The sequence below is a fragment of the Ranitomeya imitator genome, chromosome 2 (assembly GCF_032444005.1).
Source record: "Ranitomeya imitator isolate aRanImi1 chromosome 2, aRanImi1.pri, whole genome shotgun sequence".
In the NCBI taxonomy this organism is placed as follows: Eukaryota; Metazoa; Chordata; class Amphibia; order Anura; family Dendrobatidae; genus Ranitomeya; species Ranitomeya imitator.
In genome coordinates, this window is record NC_091283.1 from 651,264,577 (window position 1) to 651,278,587 (window position 14,011).

The 14,011-nt window shown below is 43.3% G+C and overlaps 1 protein-coding gene across 2 annotated transcripts in view; it reads right to left on the bottom strand.

Moving 5' to 3' along the window:
- The window catches only part of LOC138667074 (zinc finger protein ZFP2-like), a 163,267-nt gene that overhangs the window by 89,952 nt on the left and 59,304 nt on the right, over nucleotides 1–14,011 (bottom strand). For both annotated transcript variants that reach the window (XM_069755345.1, XM_069755344.1), the window contains 2 exons: nucleotides 13,343–13,450; nucleotides 13,072–13,224 (listed from right to left, as the gene is read on the bottom strand). In XM_069755345.1, coding sequence (XP_069611446.1) covers nucleotides 13,072–13,224; nucleotides 13,343–13,420 — 231 coding nt within the window. In that variant the 5' untranslated portion in view covers nucleotides 13,421–13,450. The remainder of the gene's footprint in view (nucleotides 1–13,071; nucleotides 13,225–13,342; nucleotides 13,451–14,011) is intronic.

The following is a 14,011-nucleotide window of genomic DNA, read 5'->3' on the forward strand; positions in this document are numbered from 1 at the left end:
CATCAGGGGCTCTGCAATCGCAACATAATGCCCACAGACCATTCTATCAAAGTCTGCATTCCAAAAAGGCGCTCCTTCCCTTCCGAGCTCTGCCGTGCGCCCAAACAGTGGTTTACCCCCACATATGGCACATCAGCGTACTCGGGATAAATTGGACAACAACTATTGCAGTCCAATTTCTCCTGTTACCCTTGTGAAAATAAAAACTTGGGGGCTACAATATCTTTTTTGTGAAAAAAAAAAATATTTTTTATTTTCACGACTCTGCATTCTAAACTTCTGTGAAGCACTTTGGCATTCAAAGTCCTCACCACACATCTAGATAAGTTCCTTGGGGGGTCTAGTTTCCAAAATGGGGTCACTTGTGGGGGGTTACTACAGTTTAGGTACATCAGGGGCTCTGCAATCGCAACATAATGCCCACAGACCATTCTATCAAAGTCTGCATTCCAAAAAGGCGCTCCTTCCCTTCCGAGCTCTGCCGTGCGCCCAAACAGTGGTTTACCCCCACATATGGCGCATCAGCGTACTCGGGATAAATTGGACAACAACTATTGCAGTCCAATTTCTCCTGTTACCCTTGTGAAAATAAAAACTTGGGGGCTACAATATCTTTTTTGTGGAAAAAAAAAATATTTTTTATTTTCACGACTCTGAATTCTAAACTTCTGTGAAGCACTTGGGCATTCAAAGTTCTCACCACACATCTAGATAAGTTCCTTGGGGGGTCTAGTTTCCAAAATGGGGTCACTTGTGGGGGGTTACTACAGTTTAGGTACATCAGTGTTGTGAGTTCTGTTTTTGGGCTCCCTCTGGTGGTTACTGATGGTACTGGGTGATTTGTGTTCTGCTGTCTCTGGTGTCCACCTGTTCTATTAGGATTTGGGAGTTTCCTATTTAACCGGGCTTTCTTGTCATTTCCCCGCCGGCTATCAAGGTTATCAGAGTGTTTTGTTACCTCAGCTTCTGGCTACAGTAATCTTCAGGACAAGCTAAGTTTTTGATTTTCTTGTTCCACGTTTTGCTTTATTTTTGTCTTGTCCAGCTTGCATATAATTGTTTCTTTGCTGCTGGTTGCTCTAGTCGGCTGTAATTGCTCCTCATGTTCCATGAGTTGGAACATGAGTTCAAGTAATTACAGGATGGTTTTTTTGAAGGGTTTTTTGCTGACCGCGCAGTTTACTTTTGTATCCTCTGCTATCTAGTTTTAGCGGGCCTCATTTTGCTGAATCTGTTTTCATACTGTGTATGTGCCTTCCTCTCATTTCACCGTCATTATATGTGGGGGGCTGCTATTTCTGTGGGGTATTTCTCTGGAGGCAAGAGAGGTCTGTGTTTCTTCTAATAGGGGAAGTTAGATCTTCGGCTGGTGTGAGACGTCTAGGATCAACGTAGGCACGTTCCCCGGCTATTGTTATTTGTGTGTTCAGGTTTAGGGTCGCGGTCAGCACAGGTTCCATCACCCTAGAGCTCGTTGGTGCTTGTCCTTTTGTGATTCCCTGCCATTGGAATCATGACAGTATAGCCGGCCAAAATGTTTGGGCTGAAGTAGGAGGAAAAGTAGTCTGAGGAAGTTTTTTTTTTTTTTTTTTATCTCCTCAGGTTGCTGCCTAGCCTTAATTGCAGCCTGGCTGATTTTTTTTTTTTCCTCCTCTTAATCCTTGAATGGCTCTGACCTTAGCTGTTTATCATGGACGTCCAGAGTTTAGCTTCCAGCTTGAATAATCTTGCTGCTAAGGTTCAAAATATACAAGATTTTGTTGTACATGCTCCTATGTCTGAACCTAGAATTCCTATTCCAGAGTACTTTGCTGGAGATAGATCTAGTTTTCTGAATTTTAGGAACAATTGCAAGCTGTTTCTTTCTTTGAAATCTCGCTCTTCTGGAGACCCTGCTCAGCAGGTTAAGATTATTATATCTTTCCTGCGGGGTGACCCTCAAAATTGGGCATTTGCATTGGCACCAGGGGATCCTGCGTTGCTTAATGTGGATGCGTTTTTTCTGGCATTGGGTTTGCTCTATGAGGAACCTAACCAGGAGATTCAGGCTGAAAAAGCTTTATTAGCTCTCTCTCAGGGGCAAGATGAAGCAGAAATATATTGTCAAAAATTTCGGAAATGGTCAGTGCTTACTCAGTGGAATGAGTGCGCCCTGGCTGCAAAGTTCAGAGATGGCCTTTCTGAGGCCATTAAAGATGTTATGGTGGGGTTCCCTGCGCCTACGGGTCTGAATGAGTCTATGACTATGGCTATTCAGATTGATCGGCGTTTACGGGAGCGCAAACCTGTGCACCATTTGGCGGTGTCTTCTGAACAGGCACTTGAGACAATGCAATGTGATAGAGTTCAGTCTAGAAGTGAACGGCAAAACTATAGGCGGAAAAATGGGTTGTGCTTTTATTGTGGTGATTCAGCTCATGTTATATCAGCATGCTCTGAACGCACAAAAAAGGTTGATAAGTCTGTTGCCATTAGTACGTTACAGTCTAAGTTCATTCTGTCTGTGACTCTGATTTGCTCATTATCATCCATTTCCGTCGATGCCTATGTAGATTCAGGCGCTGCCCTGAGTCTTATGGATTGGTCATTTGCCAAGCGATGTGAGTTTAGTCTTGAGCCTCTGGAAGTCCCTATTCCTTTGAAGGGAATTGACTCTACACCTTTAGCTATGAATAAACCTCAGTACTGGACACAAGTGACCATGCGTATGACTCCCGTTCATCAGGAGGTGATTCGCTTCCTGGTATTGTATAATTTACATGATGTTCTAGTACTTGGTCTGCCATGGTTACAAACTCATAATCCAGTCCTTGACTGGAAAACAATGTCTGTGTTAAGCTGGGGATGTCAGGGGGTTCATGATGATGCACCTCCGATTTCTATCGCTTCATCTACTCCTTCTGAGGTTCCTGTATTTTTGTCTGATTATCGGGATGTTTTTGAGGAGCCTAAGCTCAGTTCGCTTCCTCCTCACAGGGATTGCGATTGTGCTACAGATTTAATTCCTGGTAGTAAATTTCCTAAAGGTCGTTTGTTCAATCTGTCAGTGCCAGAGCATACTGCTATGCGGGATTATGTTAAGGAGTCCTTGGAAAAGGGACATATCCGTCCATCTTCGTCCCCTTTGGGAGCAGGTTTTTTTTTCGTGGCCAAAAAAGATGGGTCCTTGAGGCCTTGTATAGATTATCGTCTTTTGAATAAGATTACCGTAAAATATCAGTATCCTTTGCCTTTGTTGACTGATTTGTTTGCTCGCATTAAGGGGGCTAAATGGTTCACTAAGATTGATCTTTGGGGTGCGTATAATCTTATACGAATAAAGCAGGGTGATGAGTGGAAAACCGCATTTAATACGCCTGAGGGCCATTTTGAGTATTTGGTAATGCCTTTCGGACTTTCTAATGCTCCTTCAGTCTTCCAGTCCTTTATGCACGATATTTTCCGTGAATATCTGGATAAATTTATGATTGTGTATTTGGATGATATTTTGGTTTTTTCTGATGACTGGGAGTCTCATGTTCAGCAGGTCAGGAAGGTGTTTCAGGTCCTGCGGGCTAATTCCTTGTTTGTAAAGGGCTCAAAGTGTCTCTTTGGAGTCCAGAAGATTAATTTCTTGGGGTATATTTTTTCCCCTTCTACTATTGAGATGGATCCCGTCAAGGTTCGGGCTATTTGTGACTGGACGCAGCCTGCATCTCTTAAGAGTCTGCAGAAGTTCTTGGGCTTTGCTAATTTCTATCGTCGTTTTATAACTAATTTTTCTAGTGTTGTTAAGCCTTTGACGGATTTGACTAAGAAGGATGCTGATGTTGCTGATTGGTCTCCTGCGGCTGTGGAGGCCTTTCAGGAACTTAAACGCCGGTTTTCTTCTGCTCCTGTGTTGAGTCAGCCTGATGTTTCGCTTCCTTTCCAAGTTGAGGTTGATGCTTCCGAGATTGGAGCGGGGGCGGTTTTGTCACAGAGAAGCTCCGATTGCTCGGTGATGAAGCCATGTGCGTTCTTTTCTAGAAAATTTTCACCCGCTGAGCGGAATTATGATGTGGGTAATCGGGAACTTTTGGCCATGAAGTGGGCATTTGAGGAGTGGCGTCATTGGCTGGAGGGTGCTAGACATCGTGTGGTGGTCTTGACTGATCACAAAAATCTGATTTACCTTGAGTCTGCCAGGCGTCTGAATCCTAGACAGGCTCGTTGGTCACTGTTTTTCTCTTGTTTCAATTTTGTGGTTTCGTACCTGCCAGGTTCAAAGAATGTGAAGGCGGATGCTCTTTCTAGGAGTTTTGTGCCTGACTCCCCTGGAAATTCTGAGCCCACTGGTATCCTTAGGGATGGGGTGATTTTGTCGGCCGTCTTCCCAGACTTGCGACGTGCTTTGCAGGAGTTTCAGGCGGGTAAACCTGATCGTTGTCCGCCTGAGAGACTGTTTGTTCCGGATAGTTGGACCAGTAGAGTCATCTCCGAGGTCCATTCTTCTGCGTTGGCAGGTCATCCTGGAATATTTGGTACTAGAGACTTGGTGGCCAGGTCTTTTTGGTGGCCTTCCTTGTCGAGGGATGTGCGTTCTTTTGTGCAGTCTTGTGAGGTTTGTGCTCGGGCTAAGCCTTGCTGTTCTCGAGCCAGTGGATTGTTGTCACCTTTGCCTATCCCGAAGAGGCCTTGGACGCACATTTCCATGGACTTTATTTCGGATCTCCCTGTCTCTCAAAAAATGTCTGTCATCTGGGTTGTGTGTGACCGCTTTTCTAAAATGGTTCATCTTGTACCCTTGCCTAAGTTGCCTTCCTCCTCTGAGTTGGTCCCTCTGTTTTTCCAAAACGTGGTTCGTTTGCATGGGATTCCGGAGAACATCGTTTCTGACAGGGGATCCCAGTTTGTGTCTAGATTTTGGCGGACGTTCTGTGCTAAGATGGGCATTGATTTGTCCTTTTCGTCTGCATTCCATCCTCAGACGAATGGCCAGACGGAGCGAACTAATCAGACCTTGGAAACTTATTTGAGGTGTTTTGTTTCTGCTGATCAGGATGACTGGGTTACCTTTTTGCCGCTGGCCGAGTTTGCCCTTAATAATCGGGCTAGTTCTGCTACCTTGGTTTCTCCTTTCTTTTGTAATTCGGGGTTTCATCCTCGTTTTTCCTCTGGTCAGGTGGAGCCTTCTGATTGTCCTGGAGTGGACATGGTGGTGGATGGGTTGCATCGGATTTGGAGTCATGTGGTGGACAATTTGAAGTTGTCCCAGGAGAAGGCTCAGCAGTTTGCTAATCGCTGTCGCCGCGAGGGTCCTCGACTTCGTGTTGGGGACTTGGTGTGGTTGTCTTCTCGTTTTGTTCCTATGAAGGTCTCTTCTCCTAAGTTCAAGCCTCGGTTCATCGGTCCTTATAGGATCTTGGAAATTCTTAACCCTGTGTCGTTTCGTTTGGAGCTCCCGGCATCGTTTGCTATTCATAATGTGTTCCATCGGTCGTTGTTGCGGAGGTATGAGGTACCTGTTGTTCCTTCGCTTGAGCCTCCTGCTCCGGAGCTGGTGGAGGGAGAATTGGAGTATGTTGTGGAGAAGATCTTGGATTCTCGTGTTTCCAGACGGAAACTCCAATATTTGGTCAAGTGGAAGGGTTATGGTCAGGAGGATAATTCTTGGGTGGTTGCCTCTGATGTTCATGCTGATGATTTGGTCCGCGCTTTTCATAGGGCTCATCCTGGTCGCCCTGGTGGTTCTCGTGAGGGTTCGGTGACCCCTCCTCAAGGGGGGGGTACTGTTGTGAGTTCTGTTTTTGGGCTCCCTCTGGTGGTTACTGATGGTACTGGGTGATTTGTGTTCTGCTGTCTCTGGTGTCCACCTGTTCTATTAGGATTTGGGAGTTTCCTATTTAACCGGGCTTTCTTGTCATTTCCCCGCCGGCTATCAAGGTTATCAGAGTGTTTTGTTACCTCAGCTTCTGGCTACAGTAATCTTCAGGACAAGCTAAGTTTTTGATTTTCTTGTTCCACGTTTTGCTTTATTTTTGTCTTGTCCAGCTTGCATATAATTGTTTCTTTGCTGCTGGTTGCTCTAGTGGGCTGTAATTGCTCCTCATGTTCCATGAGTTGGAACATGAGTTCAAGTAATTACAGGATGGTTTTTTTGAAGGGTTTTTTGCTGACCGCGCAGTTTACTTTTGTATCCTCTGCTATCTAGTTTTAGCGGGCCTCATTTTGCTGAATCTGTTTTCATACTGTGTATGTGCCTTCCTCTCATTTCACCGTCATTATATGTGGGGGGCTGCTATTTCTGTGGGGTATTTCTCTGGAGGCAAGAGAGGTCTGTGTTTCTTCTAATAGGGGAAGTTAGATCTTCGGCTGGTGCGAGACGTCTAGGATCAACGTAGGCACGTTCCCCGGCTATTGTTATTTGTGTGTTCAGGTTTAGGGTCGCGGTCAGCTCAGGTTCCATCACCCTAGAGCTCGTTGGTGCTTGTCCTTTTGTGATTCCCTGCCATTGGAATCATGACACATCAGGGGCTCTGCAATCGCAACATAATGCCCACAGACCATTCTCTCAAAGTCTGCATTCCAAAAAGGCGCTCCTTCCCTTCCGAGCTCTGCCGTGCGCCCAAACAGTGGTTTACCCCCACATATGGCGCATCAGCGTACTCGGGATAAATTGGACAACAACTATTGCAGTCCAATTTCTCCTGTTACCCTTGTGAAAATAAAAACTTGGGGGCTACAATATCTTTTTTGTGGAAAAAAAAATATTTTTTATTTTCACGACTCTGCATTCTAAACTTCTGTGAAGCACTTGGGCACTCAAAGTTCTCACCAAACATCTAGATAAGTTCCTTGGGGGGTCTAGTTTCCAAAATGGGGTCACTTGTGGAGGGTTTCTACTGGTTAGGTACATCAGGGGCTCTGCAAACGCAACATAATACCCGCAGACCATTCTATCAAAGTCTGCATTCCAAAACGGCGCTCCTTCCTTTCGAGCTCTGCCGTGCGCCCAAACAGTGGTTTACCCCCACATATGGGGTACCAGCATACTCAGGACAAATTGGACAACAACTTTTGGGGTCCAATTTCTCTTGTTACCCTTGTGAAAATAAAAACTTGGGGGCTAAAAAATCTTTTTTGTGGAAAAAAAAAATATTTTTTATTTTCACGGCTCTGCATTATAAACTTCTGTGAAGCACTTGGGCATTCAAGGTTCTCACCACACATCTAGATAAGTTCCATGGGGGGTCTAGTTTCCAAAATGGGGTCACTTGTGGGGGATTTCTACTGTTTAGGCACATCAGGGGCTTTCCAAACGCGACATGGCGTCCGATCTCAATTCCAGCCAATTCTACATTGAAAAAGTAAAACGGCACTCTTTCTCTTCCAAGCTCTGCGGTGCGCCCAAACAGTGGTTTACCCCCACATATTGGGTATCGATGTACTCAGGAGAAATTGCACAACAACTGTAGTGGTCTAATTTCTCCTGTTACCCTTGTGAAAATAAAAATTTGTCGGCAAAAAGATCATTTTTGTAGAAAAAATGCTATTTTTTTTTTCACGGCTCTACGTTATAAACTTCTGTGAAGCACATGGGGGTTCAAAGTGCTCGCCACACATCTAGATAAGTTCCTTAAGGGGTCTAGTTTCCAAAATGGTGTCACTTGTGGGGAGTTTCCACTGTTTAGGCACATCAGGGGCTCTCTAAACGTGACATGGCGTCCGATCTCAATTCCAGCCAATTCTGCATTGAAAAAGTCAAACGGCGCTCCTTCACTTCTAAGTTCTGCGGTGCGCCCTAACAGTGGTTTACCCCCACATATGGGGTATTGGCGTATTCAGGAGAAATTGCATAACAAAATTTATGGTTACATTTCTGTTTTTACACTTGTGAAAATAAAAAAAATGGTTCTGAATTAAGATGTTTGCAAAAAAAAGTTAAATGTTCATTTTTTCCTTCCACATTGTTTCAGTTCCTGTGAAGCACGTAAAGGGTTAATAAACTTCTTGAATGTGGTTTTGAGAACCTTGAGGGGTGTAGTTTTTAGAATGGTGTCACACTTCATTATTTTCTATCATATAGACCCCTCAAAATGACTTCAAATGTGATGTGGGCCCTAAAAAAAAATGGTGTTGTAAAAATGAGAAATTGCTGGTCAACTTTTAACCCTTATAACTCCCTAACAAAAAAAAAATTTTGTTTCCAAAATTGTGCTGATGTAAAGTAGACATGTGGGAAATGTTATTTATTAACTATTTTTCGTGACATATCTCTCTGATTTAAGGGCATAAAAATACAAAGTTTGAAAATTGCAAAATTTTAAAAATGTTCGCCATATTTCCGGTTTTTTCATAAATAATCGCAAGTAATATCGAAGAAATGTTACCACTAACATGAAGTACAATATGTCACGAAAAAACAATCTCAGAATCAGCGGGATCCGTTGAAGCATTCCAGAGTTATAACCTCATAAAGTGACAGTGGTCAGAATTGCAAAAATTGGCCCGGTCATTAAGTACCAAATTGGCTCTGTCACTAAGGGGTTAAGGAAGGAGCGTTATTTGCGCAGGCGTGTACTATGGAGGACAGAGAATGAACTTCAATCCAATATTGCGGCCAGCATGCAGCCAGCGGGTAAGGAAAGGGTGAATCAAACACCTGAAAACTCCGCCCTTATGACCGAAAACCGGTTTAGCCAAATTCAGGTGACAGGTTCTCTTTAACTAGCAATCTCCTAATTGCTCACCCTTCCAGCCACCCTGCTACTTACTGACTGCCGTCCAGACATCTTTCCACCATCACCTGCCGCATCTCTGACTCTTTGCTATAGGCAGGACTTCTGGGCATGTCCAGGATTTGGAGGTCACAACGTTGTGACGCCACAACAACTTGATGATGCGCAGTGACCTCCAAGATCTAGACGCATCCAGAAGTTCTGGCCTATGGTGAAGAGGCCAGAAATGGGGCGCATGACAGCGTAAAGAGGATCGGATAGCGAGCAGTGGGTACTTCCAGCGAGGTGAGTGATGCATTAGATATTAGTATTAGGAGGTAGCAGTTGTTGTTTTTCTTTTTTACCATTTGTCGACCCTCTACAGCTCAGCAAAATGGCAGCCAGCTAGCCTCCACTTTGCTGAACTCGCGTGAAGAATACAGATCTTTTGCGAATTTCAGGTAGAGTTCAATGTCACTCCAATAAATTTACCCATCTCTAGTGTTATGCTATCCAAGACTAAAAAGAAATGTTGTCTAGAGCAGCGGGAATAAAATATGGCCACTTTACCCTGGTGACTGCTCCTCTTTAACCCCTTTATCCCCAAGGGTGGTTTGCATGTTAATGACCAGGCCAATTTTTACAATTCTGACCACTGTCCCTTTACGAGGTTAGAACTCTGGAACGCTTCAACGGATCCTGATGATTCTGAGACTGTTTTCTCGTGACATATTGTACTTCATGATAGTGGTAAAATTTATTCGATAAGACTTGTGTTTATTTGTGAAAAAAAACGAAAATTTGGTGAAAATTTTGAAAATTTCGCAATTTTCCAACTTTGAATTTGTATGCCTTTATATCACAGAGATATGTCACATAAAATACTTAATAATTAACATTTCCCTCATGTCTACTTTACATCAGCACAATTTTGTAACCCCAATATTTTTTTCGTTAGGCTATGTGCACACGATGCGGATTTAGTGCGGATCCGCAGCGAATTTTTCCACGTAGAAACACTGCAGATCCGCCCTGTAATTTACAGCACAATGTAAATCAATAGTGAAAATAAAAAGCTGTGCAGATGGTGCGGAAAAATAAGCGCAGAAAAGCTGCGGATTTAAAAGAAGGAGCATGTCACTTCTTTTGTGCGGCTCTGCAGCATTTCTCCACCCTTCCATTATAGAAATCCGCAGCGGTAAAAACTGCAGAAAATCCGCATCAATTCCACATAAAAACCGCACAAAATCCACATAAAATCCGCGGCAAATCTGCACCTGCGGTTTCTGCCAGGAGATGCGGATTTTGTGCAGAAAATTCCACACCCCATTCCACAACGTGTGCACATAGCCTTAAAGATGAATAGCAATTTCTCATTTTTACAACACCATTTTTTTTAGGGACCACATCTCATTTGAAGTCATTTTGAGGGGTCTATATGATAGAAAATAACCAAGTGTGACACCATTCTAAAAACTGCACCGCTCAAGGTGCTCAAAACCACATTCAAGAAGTTTATTAACCCTTCAGGTGTTTCACAGGAATTTTTGGAATGTTTAAATAAAAATGAACATTTAACTTTTTTTTCACACAAAATTTATTTCAGCTCCAATTTCTTTTATTTTACCAAAAGTAACATGAGAAAATGGACCCCAAAAGTTGTCCAATTTGTCCCGAGTACGCCGATACCCCATATGTGGGGGTAGACCACTGTTTGGGCGCATGACAGAGCTCGGAAGGGAAGGAGCGCCATTTGACTTTTCAATGCAAAATTGACTGGAATTGAGATGGGACGCCATGTTTCGTTTGGAGAGCCACTGATGTGCCTAAACATTGAAATCCCCCACAAGTGACACCATTTTGGAAAGTAGACCCCCTAAGGAACTTATCTTGATGTGTGGTGAGCACTTTGAAAAAAATCATATTTTTTCACAAAAATGATCTTTTTGCCCCCAATTTTTATTTTCCCAAGGGTAAGAGAAGAAATTGGACCCCAAAAGTTGTTGTCCAATTTGTCCTGAGTATGCTGATACCCCATATGTGGGGAGGAACCACCGTTTGGGCGCATGGCAGAGCTCGGAATTGAAGGAGCGCGATTTGGAATGCAGACTTAGGTGGATTGGTCTGCAGACTTCACATTGTGTTTGCAGAGCCCCTAATGTACCTAAACAGTAGAAACCCCCAACAAGTGACCCCATATTAGAAACTAGACCCCCCAAGGAACTTATCTAGATGTGTTTTGAGAACTTTGAACCCCCAAGTGTTTCACTAAAGTTTATAACGCAGAGCCGTGAAAATAAAAAATAATTTTATTCCCACAAAAATGTTTTTAGCCCCCCAAATTTTTATTTTCCCAAGGGTAACAAGAGAAATTGGACCCCAAAAGTTGTTGTCCAATTTGTCCTGAGTACGCGGATACCCCATATGTTGGGGTAAACCCCTGTTTGGGAGCACGGGAGAGCTCGGAAGGGAAGGAGCACTGTTTTCCTTTTTCAACGCAGAATTGGCTGCAATTGAGATCGGACGCCATGTCGCGTTTGGAGAGCCCCTGATGTGCCTAAACAGTGGAAACCCCCAATTCTAACTGAACCCTAACCCCAACCTAAGCCCTAACCCTAATGGGAAAATAGAAATAAATAATTTTTTTTTTTTAATTTTATTACTTTTCCCTAACTAAGGGGGTGATGAAGGGGGTTTGATTACTATTTATAGCATTTTTTTTAGCGGATTTTTATGACTGGCAGCCGTCACACACTAAAAGACGCTTTCTATTGCAAAAAATATTTTTTGCGTTACCACATTTTGAGAGCTATAATTTTTCCATATTTGAGTCCACAGAGTCATGTGAGGTCTTGTTTTTTGCGGGACGAGTTGACGTTTTCATTGGTAATATTTTCGGGCACATGACGTATTTTGATCGTTTTTTATTCCGATTTTTGTGAGGCAGAATGACCAAAAACCGGCTATTCATGAATTTCTTTTTTTTTTTTTTGGGGGGGGGGGGGGGGGGGAGTGGGGGGTGGGGTGGCGTTTATACCGTTCCACGTTTGGTAAAATTGATAAAGCAGTTTTATTTTTCGGGTCAGTACGATTACAGCGGTACCTCATTTATATCATTTTTATGTTTGGGCGCTTTTATAAGATAAAAACTATTTTATAGAAAAAATAATTATTTTGCATCGCTTTATTCTGAGGACTATAACTTTTTTATTTTTTTGCTGATGATGCTGTATGGCGGCTCGTTTTTTGCGGGACAAGATGACGTTTTCAGCGGTACCATGGTAATTTATATCCGTCTTTTTGATCGCGTGTTATTCCACTTTTTGTTCGGCGGTATGATAAAGCGTTGTTTTTTTTTTTTTACCGCGTTCACTGATGGGGTTAACTAGCGGGACAGTTTTATAGGTGGGGTCGTTACGGACGCGGCGATACTAAATATGTGTACTTTTATTGTTCTCTATTTATTATTTAGATAAAGAAATGTATTTATGGGAACAATGTTTTTTTTTCTTTATTTAGGAATTTATTTATTTTTTTTTATAAATGTGAATATTTTTATTTTTTTACTTTATAACATTGCCCCAGGGGGAGGGCATCATGTTATAGGGTCAGATCGCTGATCTGACACTTTGCAGAGCACTGTGTCAGATCAGCGATCTGACATGCAGGGCTGCAGGCTTACCAGCACTTGCTCTGAGCAGGCGCTGGTAAGCCACCTCCCTGCAGGACCCAGATGTAGCTCCGTGGCCATTTTGGATCCGGAGCCTGCAGGAAGGAGACGCTCGGTACAAGGTGAGCACATCGCCTTGTACCGAAGGTCTCAGGGAAGCCCGCAGGGAGCCCCCTCCCTGCGCGATGCTTCCCTGTACCGCTGGAACGCTGCGATCATGTTTGATCGCAGTGTGCCAGGGGTTAATGTGCCAGGAGCAGTCCGTGGATATTCAGCTGACACCCGGCCGCGATCAGCCACGCTCCCCCCGCGAGCGTGTCCGATCGCATATGACGTACTATCCCGTCACTGTGAATTAAGTCCCAGGTCATCTCGACGGGATAGTACGTCATATGGGATTAAGGGGTTAAACCACTTAGATGCTGTGAAAACAAAACTTGTAGCTTCAAAGACAATACATGTAGAAGAGTTCTAATTATTGTGCTGACAGGGATCCAACTCCCCACTGATTTATACCTAATCATTGTATTGAAATATTTTTTTTTCTAGTGATTATTGATATAGTGGTCTAGATTCCTAGACTATTAGCAATATCAGGCTTGAGGGGCTTTATTTTTGCACATCATACTTTTGGCTATATTGCCTCCATACACACTAAGGTCACCATACAGACGCCTCCTTTGGTGTTGCTGTTTAGTGTCCCATCATACCAGCAGTGCTCACCTCTCCAGTCAGCAGCTCAGTGATCTTGTTGATGAGTTCCAGGACCTCCCAATAGCTTGTGCCCTTATATATCAGTGAGTGAGGAGGAAGCACCGTGATGGGGACCTGGTTCCTGCTCCATACGTCACCCTCATTCTTCACTACTATGTAATCCTGTACAAGCAGAGAGACCATGACACCTCTAAGTCACTTTACATCACTATACATTCCTTTCAACTTTATTTTATAGCTTTAATTTTTTTTTAAGATAGAAGAGATAACAACCCCTCACCTCTCCGGTCAGCAGGTAGATTATCTCTAGGGTGAGGTTTAATATTCTCTCAGCCATTTGTATTCTTTCCTTCTCCATTTTATATAGGTCAGACCTACCGTCTTCAACCTGTAGGGAAAAAAAATGTAAAGAAACAATTGTCAAACACCCAATATAAAAGAATACTATCTCATACAAATGGCAACCAGTTCAGTGATTGACAGTCTCCCATATATGACTGTGCATACAGAAACTGCTGTCATTCGCCGAGTAGGACCGCCCACTGGACTCGTATACATACAACAAGCACTAGCAATTTCAAAGAATACAATACAAGTTATACTGAATCTTTTCCAAAAAGCCTAAACATCATTCTGCTCAGCTTCTTCTCTATACCAGGCAATGCACAGTTGTGATGGCATAGTACAACATATATAAAAACTGTATATGCCACAGAGTAGGCTGCTAGCCGGTGGAGTAAGATGGAAACCAGAAGGGTCATCATGTGGGATCGTTACCAGGAGCTCAGAATCGGGGACATAATCAGGATTCAGAAGACCAAGGTCAGAATGAAAATCAAATAGGCACAACAGGAGCTGAGCAACAGGAGTAAATCAGGAGTGTTAGTGGAATTGGCAGTGTTAGGCCATGTTCACACTAGCAGTATTTGGTCAGTATTTTACATCAGTA